This window comes from Mastomys coucha, unplaced genomic scaffold (genome assembly GCF_008632895.1).
Source record: "Mastomys coucha isolate ucsf_1 unplaced genomic scaffold, UCSF_Mcou_1 pScaffold21, whole genome shotgun sequence".
NCBI classification, from domain to species: Eukaryota; Metazoa; Chordata; class Mammalia; order Rodentia; family Muridae; genus Mastomys; species Mastomys coucha.
Genome location: NW_022196904.1, coordinates 64119302 through 64133952, shown reverse-complemented (window position 1 = coordinate 64133952; position 14651 = coordinate 64119302). Strand labels below are relative to the sequence as shown.

The window sequence follows — 14651 nt, the reverse complement described above, 5'->3', positions numbered from 1 at the left end:
GGGCTGTGTGTTACTCCTGTACACTGGGGCTGTGTGTTACTCCTGTACACTGGGGCTGTGTGTTACTCATCCCTAGATCTCTCTGTAGTCCTCCTACATCTGCTTTGTCAAGGGAAATATGGGGACTGGCGAGTGCTGATGGACAACCATACAGACTTTATTTGAGCAGGAGAGAAGGAAAAGGGACAAGCTGCCAACACTGACAAACCCAATTTCATCCCCAAGACCCACATCGTCGAAGGACAGAGCCTACTCATGAAAGTTGTCCTCAGACCTACACACACACACATACACACACACACACACACACACACACACACACACATCAGCATGGACATACACAAATGAATAAACATAACAGAAAATACACTTTAAGTTAAGATATTAAATTCAGCATGCATGGAATATATAAACATTCATTTCAAGAAGAAGCAAAGGCAGTAAGCACTTTGAATCTCTCACTTTCTCACTGCTCACCCTTCACCATTTTCTTGTCCTTGACATGTTTTCATTTTCTTTAGGCATGAAAGAAGTTCTCTGTTGTGGTGTGCCACTCATCTCTCTTCCCAACTATGACTTTATCAACATGAGGATAAAGGTAAAAAAAAAAAAATTTAAAAGACATAACTGCCCATCGTACATCAGTGTGGAGTCAGAAAGTAACGAAGGTCTTTATCCCTTGCATGTTTCTAGTGTCGTTGAAACTGCATGAAAAGTTGAAAGAAACTGCTGTCTATGAGAGCAAACCAGTACAGCATTTGATCAGACGAGCAAGCTGGGGTGTAGTCTCAGCTTGGAAACACCTGGAGACTCCGAGCTTCATCAGGAAGTAATCCACCTGCCTTAGTCACCACATCCCAGCTGTCAGTACAATTTCAGACACACAAAAGTGATGCAACAAATCCTGCCTGTGAATGAAGAGGATCATGTGACTTCCACAGACACTCCCAGCTGTGTGAATGCAAGAGCCATCATCCAAACAGAGGCAAAGGGAAGAGATCCAAGATGAACTCAAGGATGGCCAGTATGGGCTACCATGGATGCCTGAGGATGGGCATGTCATGCTGGACTGTAAGCAAACCATGGTGAAGTCTGACTCAGAAGTCACGGTGGCCATTTTATGCAATCATGAGAGACCATTCCCTATTGTTTTCTGCTACCTAGTACTGGACTTCATGGTCCAGTATTGTCTTTCACCCCAACAGAAGGGTTTGTTAAAAAAAAAATTTCAACAACACCTCCCCCCAAGTTCTCTCCCTTCCAGCTAGCTCACTACGAGCATGCTCCCACTCCCTCCCCACATCTCTTGCTGATAATTTCAGAAACATTTGCAGCAATTGCCTGAGTATATTTCTTTTCGTTCCTTGGCTAAACTACAATTTTGCTATGTAGGAAAGTTACAAATGGAATGCAAATGTGCCCCTTCACTTTTCCATATTGTTACCAGTCTGATTCTGATTTGGAAGGGGGAAGCGTGGCATTTTTAAAGAACACTCAAATGTAGTGTAAATTTCAAACGAAAAGGCAGGCTCTTTCAGTTATTGAAGGTGCAGAAACACAATAGCTTATTAATCCACCCAGACTATGATATTTTGCCTCTTTCCATTCCCCTCCCATTCTGCTCTATCCCAACACCACACATTCTCTCCCTCCCTCTCTCTCCCTCTCTCCCTCCCTCCTTCCCTCCCTCTCTCTCTCCTTCTCTCCCTCTTTCACTCTCTCTTCCTTTCTCTCTCCCTCTCTCTCTCTCCCTCTCTTTCTTTCTCTCTCTCTCCCCTCTCTCTCTCCCTCTCTCTCTCTCTCCTTTCAAAGATGATGAACACACAAAACTAACACTGCTTTGTAGCTACAAGGATGTTACGCACTAGGTCGGAATGTTGGATAATCATTATTTATTCTGCATTGATTGAAAGGACTTTTCCACGTGGAAAGACAAAAATTGAGATTTACAGTTACTGTCTCCTCAAGGATGGAAGCCGCACTGAAGTGAAGATGAATTTGATTCCCAAGCCCCAACACAGCAGATTCTAAGGGGTACAAATCCAAGGAGGTGCTATTTACAAATACATTCAGACTTGCCAGAGTTCTGAGGGAGCCTTTGCATTTCCAGCATCTGAATCAAAATTCCCCTCTCCCCAACCAACTGAACCATGTGCGCAATTCAGCATCTCTAAGCCTCAGTTTGACTGGTGCAAAACGGAGATGATGTTAGTTCTATGAAAGCATCTACAGGAGGACTAAGAGAAATGCCCCTCAGCCTGCCTTGCAGTGACACCTGCTCATCGATGTTGGTGTTGAACTGCTCACTCCTTCCCCATCTGGCAAGGCCCTTCAGTGTGTTGAACAAAACATCAATACAGTAGTTCAAGTGAAATTTTTTCATAGCCAGACTGTATTGAGGCCATTAGTTAGATTAGTGGTGGTAAAGTTTCAGGGTGCTCATGAATTGCAGCTCTGGGTAACACCCATTGCTTAAGGTTGGTATTTCAAAGGATGCTCCAACCCTCAGCCAGAACACTGATATCGAAGGGCTGCATCTCACTGCTACGTGCTGCCAGGCTTCTGCATGGCCTCCTTCTCTGCTACCTCCCATTAATACAAACTTCCTGAGCCCTTTTGAGTTGCCTGAACAGCTAATATACTCTATTAATTTGAATTAAAATGTTAATGAGCTGTAATGACTTTTAATTTACTGGTGCTCCCATGTAAGTCCGGCATTTTAGCCTGAGCATTCAATGACTTGGCCTAAAGAAAGGATTGCTGTAAGATACTCCAGTTTCCTGAGAAGTCCAATGCAGGAAAGGGGGTGCGAGGAGAGAAGAGATCAGCACGCCAAGCCAAGCATGTGCTTGCTTGTGCAGCTGTGCTGGCTAGTTTTATGTCAACTTGACACAAGCTAGAATCAGCCAAAAGGCAGTAACTTAAATTGAGAAAATACTTCCATAAAATCCATCCTTTGAGTATTTTTTCTTAATTAGTAATTGATGGGGGAGGGCCCAGCCCATGTGGGTGGTGCCATCACTGGGCTAGTAGTCTTAGGTTCTATAAGAAAGCAGGCTGAGTAAGCCATGAGGAGCAAGCCAGTAAACAGCATCCCTCCATGGCCTCTGCATCAGCTCCTGCCTCCAGTTCATGGTGTTTCATCACAGCAATAGAAACCCTAACTAAGACGGTAGCTATTGACACTTGCTTCCAATCTGATCTTTTGTCCTCACTCCAAATTTGAGAAACAAATTTGGGTCAACAAGACAACAAGGACAATCATTATGCATGGGTCACTTAAGGAATTGACCCAAGAATAATCCAGCCTAAATGCCTTAAACAATACTCTATGGTGAATGATCAAAAGGGTCCCTCACTACCCTCCAAACTAAGCCCTGACTTAATGACTGTCATGGAAGAAGGGTCTCTACGATATTAATTTAGTTCCATTTCTTGGGACAGATGCTCTAGAGCCTTCTCCAATGGTCTGGACACATGAAATTCCCTATAAGGAATGGTATTTGATGCAAGTTTCCATGGCTCCCTGGCCACTCAAAATGGTTCCTTTCTAGTGGGTGAAAAGGAGGAATAACTGCTGAGCCTAGAATAAGAACGTGGGTCGTCACACAGAAAATGAAAAGTCTCCACTATAATAGTGTTGAAAGCAGTGAGGTTTTCCTGACCTGATGAATTGAGCCTCGTGGTACTACTTCGTGACATCCTGTCACAATAAGGAATATAGTTGGGGGCTGCAGAAATGGCTCAGTGGTTAGGGCATTTACCGTGCAATCTTGAGAACTAGAGTTGGGATCCTCAAAAACCCACATAAATGCCAGTGGATACGGTAGCCCGTCTCTAATTCCAGCCTCAGAAGGTACAGTCAGAGCAAGCTGGCTAGCAAGGATCACTATATTGGTAAGCCTGGGACTTGACTGAGAGACCCTGCCTCACTGCATACATTGAAATCACCAAAGGTGATTCTCATCATCAATCTTAGGCCTCCACATACATGCGTGGAAACATACATGTGCACCTACACACTCTCATGTGCCTCCCCACACAAACACACATGCTCACACTCTACACACATGAAAAGTAGAAAGTAAAAATGTGTAGCTGGAGAAAAGGCAAAAATCAAGGGAGAGGCCAAGGTGGTTTCCTCTTGTTTTTTAGAGTGGTCCTATTAATCAGTTGCAGGTGACATAGCTGCACTGTAGCTTACACCCTCTGTCATAATCAGACACTTGCATGTCTGCCTTCCTTCTGAACAGAGGGCCACTAGAGGGCAGGAAATGACTTGGCTCCTGTTATCTCTAGCCTCTAGCACAGAACTTGGCACAAGATAACTGCTCAATAAACACTGCTGAATGAATGAAGTGAATGGAGAAAAACAAAACAAAATATCACCAAGAACAACGCACGCCTCCTAAATGACTCATCAAGTCAGACAGAGAGAAAGGCACTTAGAAAATGTGGACACAGGATGAATTACACCACCGATAGAAAGGGGTGTGTGTGGTGTATGGTATGTGTGTGGTGTGTGTGTATGGTGTGGTGTGGTATATGTGTGTGTGTGTGTGTGGTATGGTGTGTGGGAGTGTGTGTGTACTGTGTGTGTGTATGTGTGGTGTGTATGTGTGCTAGTATCAGCACAACACACCCCAAGACCACATTCTCAGCACAAAGATTTATTTGTCCCAGAAGGACAAAGGTCAGGGAATAAGAGATAAAGACAGGAGATAGAGGATTTGGGAGAAGGGAAAAGGGATAGAGAGGAAATAGGCATGGCCCATAGCAAATGGTGGATTATAAAGGTAAAGGGGGAAACCCCATGCTAGGATGAGGTGTCTGAGTTTGATAGGGCATGTTATGTTAATTCTAGCAGCTAAAAGGGGGGCTTTTGATAGCTGGACCTTGGTAATCAGCCTCAGGAGGAGGGAATAAACCTTGGTGACTAGCTTTAAAAATGTAATCTAATGTTTTTGGTTTGGTTTGGTTTGGTTTGGTTTGGTTTGGTTTAGTTTGATTTAGTTTGGGTTTAGGGATTTTGCAAGACAAAGGGAATGTTAAGATCAAGGCCTGCCAGAGCCATGTTTGTTATGTTTGGCCAGCTAGAGACCCTTCAGAGTGTGTGTGTGTGTGTGTGTGTGTGTGGTGTTGGTGTTGGTGTTGTTAGTGTTGTTGTATTGATCATGTTCATGTGAAGTATGTACAATACATTGTAAGTGCCCACACACATGCAGGTATGTGTGTACAGAGTCCAGAGGTTAATTGGCTGCCTTCCTCAACAATGTTTCATCTTATTTTTTGAGAGTCTCTCGCTGAATCAGGGAGCTTGCCAGTTCAGCTATACTGGCAGGCCAGAAAGCCCCAGAGAGCTGCCTGTCTCTGCCCTACCCCTGGGCACTGGAGTTAGAGATGCACATTACTCTACCCAGCTTCGAACTTGGTGTGAGGATTCCAAACTCAGGTCCTTGTCCTTGCATGTGCACCAAGCCCTTGACTGGCTGAGCTACCTCCTCAGCTCTTAGATGCCCCCTCTAGATGTCTTCTCCCTACTTATCATGGACAAATAGAGTGACTTTCAACATGGTGCTCAGCCTTAAAAAGTCACCCTTGAGGGGAAAAGTGTGCTATGCTTAGGTACTCCTTGAAAGGGAAGTGATCATGGCAGGGAGTGGGAAAGCAATGAAGCACCTTGACAGGGGCATGTCCCTCCTCTGGGAAAAAGACAACTGCTGCTGGCACTCAGAGGAGACCCCTGAAGAACTTCCTCCCCCAACCCCCCACTTTACCAGGCTGCTTCCTTATCCTGTCAGCAGGCACAGGAACGAGGCTCTTCCTGCAGAGGAATGCTTGTCCTGTATCTCACCACTACCACCACTAACAACAACAACAACAACAACAATAAAAATAAAAGCAACAATGAAACCCAGCAGACCTCCTACACAGACCACTCCCTCATACTTACTTTTACTCACAAAGAGACCAAAGGATTCTGGTCACAAGATAGCCTGTGCTTTGATGAAGAAGTATGGGAAGCTCTCTAGACCTTTACAGCTTGGCCTGGGAGAGACATGGGTACTACCAGCCCCTCTGAGTTATTCTGGAGCACAATCTACCTGCCACCTCTGTTCACTTACAGGTGCTTCCCAAACAGTAGGGCAGTACATTGACATTCTCAGCTCCCCAGACAATCAACCTCTAGGACCCTTTCATTAACCAAACCATGATGATCTGGCTTCTGAAAAGTTACATCCAGTTTGTGTGTGTGTATGTGTGTGTGTGTGTGTGTGTGTGTTGTAATCGAATTCTGGTAAAACTTAATGAATGGGCCCTTCCCACTTAACGCAGCAGGGCAAAATGTAACTTGAGCTAAAGTGTCTGAAGCAGGGAACTAGTTCGGTATGGGGTGGGGGAAGGGGCATCTCCCTTTGTGGGAACTGTATTTTTCTAGAAGGCCTTTTGATCATGATAGGACTCCAGGGGTTTATTGATTCGACCAGAAAAGAGCAAGGGCTAAGGGGATGAAGCACGTACAGCACCAGCCACAGTGTGGGTACTCTGCCTGTAGAGCAGGTACTACTGGGGATCTGAGGCTTCTAGCCATGAGCTCAAACAAGTCTAGAGCTTCGGTCTATAAATGGACAGAGATGACCGCCCATAGAGAAGATAGTGTTTTGCAGGCTGAGCACCTCGCCCATCAATTGCCATGAACATCTCTAGTGAAGTTGGCCTCTCTTAGCCATTTCTTCTCCCCTCCTCTCTTCCACTTCCCCTCCCAATTCATCAACTACTGAAACACAGCCCAGAGGAAACCGCCTCCTCCTCCTCCTCGCCGCGCGCGGGAGACCGTCCCCAGGTGTCAGTCTTTGTGTCGGGAAAACTTTGAGAGGAAGCTAGGGCGCTGGACAAAGAGCGAGCGACGGAAGGCGTTTGCCAGCCAGCCCCGGGTGTTCGGAGTTGTCTTGGTTCAGCTCAGTCTCCGGGTCGCTTTCGATAGCCTGAGCCCAGCCTTCTTAGGCCTGGAGTGGCAAGCTCCCTGAGCCCTCCGGGGCAGGAAAAGCAAAGACGGGTGGGTGGCCGCTGGAGTTAGTGGGAGGAGACCAGGCAAGGCGCGGAGCAAAGCTGTCAAACTGCGCCTGGAGCCCAGTGCGGGGCGGGGGGAAGGGGGGGAGGAGGAGGGAGGGGAGGGGCGGGCAGGAGCGGAGAGAGCGAGCGGGCTCGCCGCGCCAGAGCAACCCTTGTCTGTTGCTGCCGCTGTCGCCTCGGTCACCGCCGGCCCGGACTCGCCCTGAGCGCAGGGTGTGTGCCCCGCTGCGCGTGGAGCGCGGAGGCTCCTCCAGCCCCAGCTCCTCGCCCCGGCCCGCGCGCGGGTCCCGGAGGGCACCGACCCCACCATGCAGCTGCAGTTCCGGAGCTGGATGCTGGCCGCGCTCACGCTGCTCGTGGTCTTCCTCATCTTCGCAGACATCTCAGAGATCGAAGAAGAAATCGGGTAAATAGCCGCCCGGAGCCCAAGCCCCGAGCCCCGGCGGGATCTCTTCCTCCCCTGGGCTCCTTACTCCCCATCCGCTTTGTGTGCGCCGCGCCCCCCTGTCGCTCAGCTGGAGGGATAGTGCTGGCGGTTTGGGCTGGGGTTGGCAGTGTCAGGGGCCCGGGACGCTTTAGGGAGTGGATGATGGGGGCGCGGCTGCCGAGGGGCGTCTCCGGGCGGGGTGCACGGGGTGCACGTCTCCGGGCGTGTAGCACGGCGTGGGGAAAACGGACAAGCCCACCCTGCACCTTGTCCCCTAGTCCCTTTCCCCGGCGTGTGCGCGCGCGGTGTCGCCGGGGTCGAGGGAGGGCGCCGGGGAGTGTCTCGGGCGGGTAGAAGGACAGAGAGTGGAGGCAGGCAGGAGTTTCTTTGTCTCCGGCTCGGCCGCTTTCTCGCCTTGGCAAAGTGGGCAGGGGGCGCGCGGGGGATCTCTGAGCTGGGGGAGGGGAATCCCCTGGCGGGAGCTGAGTGAAGAGGGCTCTGCACCGCCTCCTGGGAAGAGGAATGTGCCCTGCACACACCGGTACGCACCCACGGCGCCCGCCCGCTAGCCCGGGATCTGGGCGTGGGGGTGGCACCGCTAAAGGTGTGGCGCGCGATGCTGGAAACCCTGGCTCTCCGCTGGCTTTGGGTGCTCTGACAACCCTGCTACGCCCCAGGTTGCTGAGCGTTCATAGCCGGCGCCAAGACCCAGAGAGGTTGCCGGCAAGTCTCCTATCCAGTGGGCTTCGGGGTCCCCAGGAGCGCGGGATCTCAGCTTGTCCCTATCTCTTCAGAGGTGGGCGGGACCACAACCTCCAGCTGCTCCTGGTTCAGGACTTCTTGTAATGAGCTCTCTAACGGAGTCAGGCGCACCATCAGGGTGTCCCGTGGGCTGAAGCTGGCTCTCGACCCTACAGTCTTCTGCACGCGGAGCCCGGCCCGTGTCCGGAGCCTCCAAACCATGGTGGACATGTAGGAAGGCAGCAGGGCTCTGAGGCAGCCTTCAGTAAAAGGGTGAGGTCCCTGAGAGCACAGGAGGGGGATTTGATCCTCTGTGGGATTAGTGAGGAGCCAAGCTCATACAAGCGTCCTGAGCTGCGCGCGCCCCTCCTTTGTCCAACTTCATTATCCTTACGAACAGAGGATGGTTCCTGCCTTCATTCCCTACTAAAACAAGAGTCCAGAATCCAAGATGCTGAGGCCCTAGGGACCCTAACCTGCAGGCAGTTGCCTCTTCCTGCTTTTTGCTTTCTCTACCACTGCCCCTTTCTGTAACCCCACAAATCATTCTACGGGCTCCACTATGTTTCAAGAGTCTCTCTCTGCTTCATTCCTCTCATCCTTGGTTTCCCCAAGAACTCGGAAAACTTTCACTAATGTTCAGTTAATACACTCTGTGCCGCCAGCTCCTCAGCAGAGACAGAAACGAACTACTTTCCCATAGCTGCTCTCCTGGTGTGTGGTCGGAACAGAAAGCGGTGCAGTCACATTCTAATATATAAAAGGTGGGCTTCAGCGCTCCCCGGTTTCTGCCTGTCCTAGATCACCGGGCGACTTTGACAATGGGAAAAGGAAGGACCCTCAGATGCCTACTTCTTCCGTGTGTGTGTGTGTGTGTGTGTGTGTGTGTGTGTGTGTGTGTGTGTGTGTGTGTGTGTGTGTGTGTTTGTGTGTGTGTACATATGCTCCCATTTCCACGAGCAGGAATCCCGGCTCACCAATTCGCTGAACTTTTTACTCAGTATCTTCTATGTGCCAGGGACTTTTAATTTTTAAAATGTAATGAGAAGATAAGTTACACGTGGTATCTCCCCTTCCTGCCAAAGGCATCTTGAAGCCTTCGCTTTCCACAGTCAAATTCTTCCAGCAGGCAGGCAGAAGTTTCCAGAGGAACATTTACATATAGAGTGTGTATTGAAAACTCAGGGCTCTTGTGCTGTGAGCACATCATGTTTCACCTGGGGACCCCTGTCTCCCCCCACCCACCCACTACCCGTCCCCTTACCTGGACTAATCCTAGTAAGAAAACTGTCACCTAGCCCACACTGCCATAGCATGGTCTCTGGGGTGGACTTTAGCTTGGTCAATGAACACTTTCTCCTAGTTTGATGGGGTCACCGTGGACCCTTACTATCTGTGCCACATGGTTGGCATCAATAGCCCAGTTCTGTTTGCGGTCAGCCCCATTTGTTTAATCTGGAGGGAAGGAGGCTCATTGCATTTACCATGCACGGAGAAGGAAGGAACAATGTGGGACAGAGGATGGGAATCACACTAGCCCATCTTTCTGATAAGGAGTGAGGTTTTAACACAGTCACTTATCCTTGGAGCCACTTCAAATGTTTGGTGTGGGTAAGTGACCTGGAATAGATTTTGAGGCGTCAAGGTTGTCTCCTTTGCCCTATGCTTCCTAGGAAGGCATTGGGTCCTACTCAGGACCACCATAGTGCTTTTGCATCACCCCTTGCTAACTGTGCTGGGGAAGATAACAAATTACCCACCAGAGAGAACTATGGCCCTATCAAATAAAGGGACAGAGGTAGACAGTGTGATCCTGAGATCTACTAGTCAGGCAAGAAAGACAGACAGAGGCACTTTGGGAATAAGTTTTCCTGGAACTAATGGATTAAGAGATGGACAGTTAAAAAATAAAAAGCAAGTAAATCGCCTCTCTCTCTCTCATACACACACACACATGCACACACACACATACATACACACGTAAACACACACATATATACACACACATATATATACATGTATACATATACATATATACACACAAACACACACATACACACACATACACACAAACACACACACACCCTACACACCCATTCTTCCAAAGCTTTTAATTCTTTCTTAGAAAATGAGATTTTCAGATTGGTGGCCTCAGTGGTCCTGACCTGCCCCAAGCATTAAATATCCCGTGTCCAGGGGTAGAGCTACTGAGAGAATTCTCTTTTTCTGAGTGATTGTCTTCAGAGCTCCATTCTTGACACTCTTGTCTTTCAGGTGGAACTGCCTGAGAAAAAGAAGTGTAAAAAAAGACAGACTCTGCAGGGTGCCCATCCAGTCACCCCAGGAACCAAGGAGCACAGTCAAGTTCTGAGTCAGAGATTGAATGGGGCTTTGGCAAAAGAGCCACTTTACCTACTCCGAGCACCTCCTGGGTTTTACAGTCAGTTGGCCCATGTTGTATCAGGCATGTTCAACCTTTAGACACTGTGACATGATGCTATCATCTACAAAGTTCACAATATGCTAATTACAAAAAAAATGCAAAGAAAACCTTATAGTGTTTTAAATACATTTGCATTTTTACGTTGGACTACATTCATAGCTCTTTTGGTGTGTCTGGGGCCTGCAGGCTGCAGCTTTGACATACCTGCTAGGTAAACTGAGTTGTTCTGGTTCTCCTCTGGGGTTTAGGCTTGAGTGTAACCCTTATGAAGGAACAAGAACCATAGTTCTCATGTGTACTACATTGCCCTCACAATTGGCTTACAGAAGTCATTCAGGAGGTACAAAATTTCCCAGTCTATCACAGGTTAGGCACACAGCATCCTTGGGAAAGGTGCTTCTCAGAGGTCCTCGGGCCACAAAGAGCTCCTCCTCTAAAAACAGCTCTCTTTGTTATCAGTTGTGCTTGGTTTAATGTAATATCAAGTATTTAAGTCATATTCTGGTGGCTTCCATGCAAGGCAGACTTATGCCAGTTGTCATCCAATACCCCAGTCACCAGATGAGCCATTATAATTAAGAGAGTTATGCAACTCTGTTTGAATGAGAAATGAGTAGTTGATGGTCCTAACAATGCCTGTTGTGGCACTAAAGGGGGATGGTAATGATGGTTAGCATGAACTGCAAGCTTTTCAAAGTTAGCCAAGACATTAACATATCCTATCCTTGTGGTATTCCTAATGGCAAGCAACCAGTAGCACCAAGAACTACTGCTCATTAAGCTCTGTGTACCTGGCCAATGCTGACTGCCTTGAAGCACCTGTTCATTGCCCCATCACCCTCCCTGTCCACAGTGGGTACTGCTGCTACCCCTAGTTTATCAGTAAGGAAACGGAAGCTGTGAGTTAATTTGCTAGTAATGAAGTACTAGGTCTACATAGGCCAGAGGTCAGGCAGACTGTGAACTAAATCTTCTAGAGGACACGGCTCTGTCATTCTCTTGCAAACTAGATTCCTATGACAACTGAACCAGACTTCTCTGATTACACCCAGGCATCCAGAGCAGGGGTGATCATGAAGATAGTTAACAACCAATCCATCTCTGACACTCATGTGTTAGAATGAATATCAGACTGGTCAGAATTGATGACATCTAGGACATTATACCAGGGTCCTAGCACCTTATTAAATGTCAAATCTTGTCTGGGAAAGTGGCATAGGAGGAGGGGCTAGCTCTGCCCATCACTGTGACCTGATCCGTGAGCAGGGCATGACTCCTGCCATCCAGGGAAGGTAAGGTGAAGTACACTTTTGAGAGGAGTCTGTGCATGCTGGCGATCTTGGTCTTGGGTAGTTGCATGCTGTGCTCTGTGAGAAGAGTCTGTGTTTATTCAAGGTGATCCTTTTGTTGGGGGAGGGGTTCATTTTTGTTTTGTTTTGTTTTGTTTTCTCCTCCATCCCAGTATAGTTCACCCAAGCATAAACACAATTAAAAGGTAAAATAGAAGAGAAAGACAGTCTGGTTTTAACTCCCTTGCTCCTAGTCCTTGATGCCAACTGTTTCAGCATCAAATTTAAATTGTAAATAGATATCCGTCTTGGAAACCAATTCAGTGCGCACGGCCTCTTTCCCCTTGTAGTACAGAGTTGCTAGGCTTTAAAAATTGTTTGGATTTTACAAACTGGCAATGGTGAAAATGAAAATTATAAATACTCGCCACCGAGCAGGATTTTAGACAGGCACTGACTTCTTTAAACAGAGAATGGACATCTGTGGCTCTAACCTACCTATGGCCTCTTGGGTTCATCTTCCCCTGGGTTCTACCTGTTCCATTGCTCATGACTTTCTAGATTATTCCATAATTACCCATCTCTATACCTTTGCACATGCCAATCCTCCTTTCTGAGACTCCTGATATACACTGACCTCCCTGTTCTTGCTCCCTGCCCAGGCTTTTGTCTCCTCACTACTCCATCACCACCTGCTTTGCATCACCTTCCCAGCCGCCCCACCCACTCTCGATCTTCCTTAGTTGCTCACCCAGTGTGCAGCTTGAGTATCCCATCGTGCCAGCATCTTAAGGAGACAGTGCTCACAATTATATTTTATTTCTCCTCTGTCCCCAGCTCCTTATGAGAAATATATGGTCCAGAAGTGCCCAGCCTTTTGACATTGCAAAATGGCATTGTCACCTACAAGCTCCCCCTCAGCAACCACTTAGTCAAGTTACCAGAACAAATCATTTTTTTAAAAGTCATAATGTTTTTAAGTTAGTATGCTAGTTTGTAGTGAGATGCATTCATAGTTATCCTGGGAAACATGTGGCCCAGGGCCCAAGGATGGAAATGCCTGGTAGATAATGAAGCCCATAAAGGTTTTTGTTTGGTTTGATCTTTTTTTGAATGAATGAATGAATGAATGAATGAATGAACAAACTCAGGCCTAGTCTCTGTGTCTCAAAAGATCCCCCCACTGTTCAGCTAACTGTTAAACACCTCCACTTGGTAAGAAAGCTGAGGTATTTCTGCCGTGTGCAGCATGAAGGGAAGGACACTGAAAGGGACATCTTTAAGACATGGCCCACATAGGAATGCAAGGTCCTGCCCATGTATACTGTCTCCAAATGTTCTTTATGGGCCATTTGAAATCAGTGTTTTATTTTTAAAACACTGTCAAGCCAGAGGGTTGTGATGACCACTCAAGGCTGTGGATGCTGCATGGATCTAGATAAGCTCAGGAGGATCAGATCTCACAGCTGCCTGGAGCAAAACTGAGTTAGACAGGCAGATGGCAGGATAGCAGGAACTCCACAGCCCAGTGAGCTGATGGCTGTCTCCTGCTGGTGGGAGGGGGTGATGGAGACTGGTCCCTTGCTAAAGGTCTGCCAGAGTGACATCCCCAGTGGCTGTCTGCCTGACAGTCTGGGTCTTGCTTGCTATCTCTGTGGTGCTGGTCTCATCCTTAAGTGTTGAGATTAGTCACTCTCCTAGGTGGCAGCTGGGCTGGTTTTAAATTCTCCCCAGTTGCCTGCAATTCATCACCCAGCCAGGAGACTGTCCAGTGTCCTGACGGGACCTGTTTGTCCCTGAATTTGCTCAGCTTCAGCTGTCACCTACTTCACAGTAGTGTGGGAAGAGTGGCTTCAACCACGGAGGAGATCGCGTCTGCATTACACACGGGCAGCTGTGTTCCTCCTGACACGCTTGCGAGCACTTGGGGGAGCTGATTTGTTTCCCTGGAAAATCCTGCATCATGCCTTGCTTGCTGTGTAAGTAGTAAATGTGCATTGCAAGAGGAAGGCTCTCCCGTTCCTTCCAGGGGATTTCCCCCGTGCTTTCTTGCTATTGTCTGAGGAACCAGGGATTCTGCTCTGATCTCTAGTCACCTTACAAGCTTCAAGGATGTAATTCCTGCCCCCTTTGGCATCTTAATCCACAGTTTGGAGATCCAGATGATCCCTCTGACCAGTGGTTCCCAAATGCTGATGTGCAGGAAGGACAAAGGATGGGAAAAGGGAAAAACAAAGAAGAAAGAAAAGGCTACCATGTAGCCAGAACAGTTAGGCAGTTTCCAGTCCCAGCAGTCATTGCCTCCTAGCTTCTGTATCCTGAGGCTCTGCTTTCTTTTTCTTTTGGCTACTAACACCATGCTTTTAAAAGTCTTTGTAGTTGGCCCAATCATCCTCTTCTTTGGCCAAACGGGTTGAGAACCTATGCCTGCCAACCCCAAGTTTTTTGTTTGCTTGCTTTTGTTTTGTTGGTATTTTTTTTTTAATGTTACTAGCTTTTAAGCTTATATGCTAGGATCTGGGTCCTAAAGATCCATGGTGAGGACCACACTGGAAGACACATTCTCTTCAACTACCTCTACCCCTTACACACACACACACACACAGTTCTTTTCTCCAGGGGAAAGGTACCAACAGACAATACCACCAAAGTCATTTTGTGGGTGTTAAATCTCAAA

At 47.9% G+C, this 14651-nt stretch overlaps 1 protein-coding gene across 1 annotated transcript in view; it reads left to right on the top strand.

Annotated features, from left to right (window-relative positions):
• Positions 1-7164: 7164 nt before the first annotated feature.
• St8sia2 (ST8 alpha-N-acetyl-neuraminide alpha-2,8-sialyltransferase 2) overlaps positions 7165-14651 on the top strand; it is a 73240-nt gene continuing 65753 nt past the window's right edge. Inside the window, exon 1 of the mRNA XM_031386997.1 lies at positions 7165-7480. Coding sequence (XP_031242857.1) covers positions 7383-7480 — 98 coding nt within the window. The 5' untranslated portion in view covers positions 7165-7382. The remainder of the gene's footprint in view (positions 7481-14651) is intronic.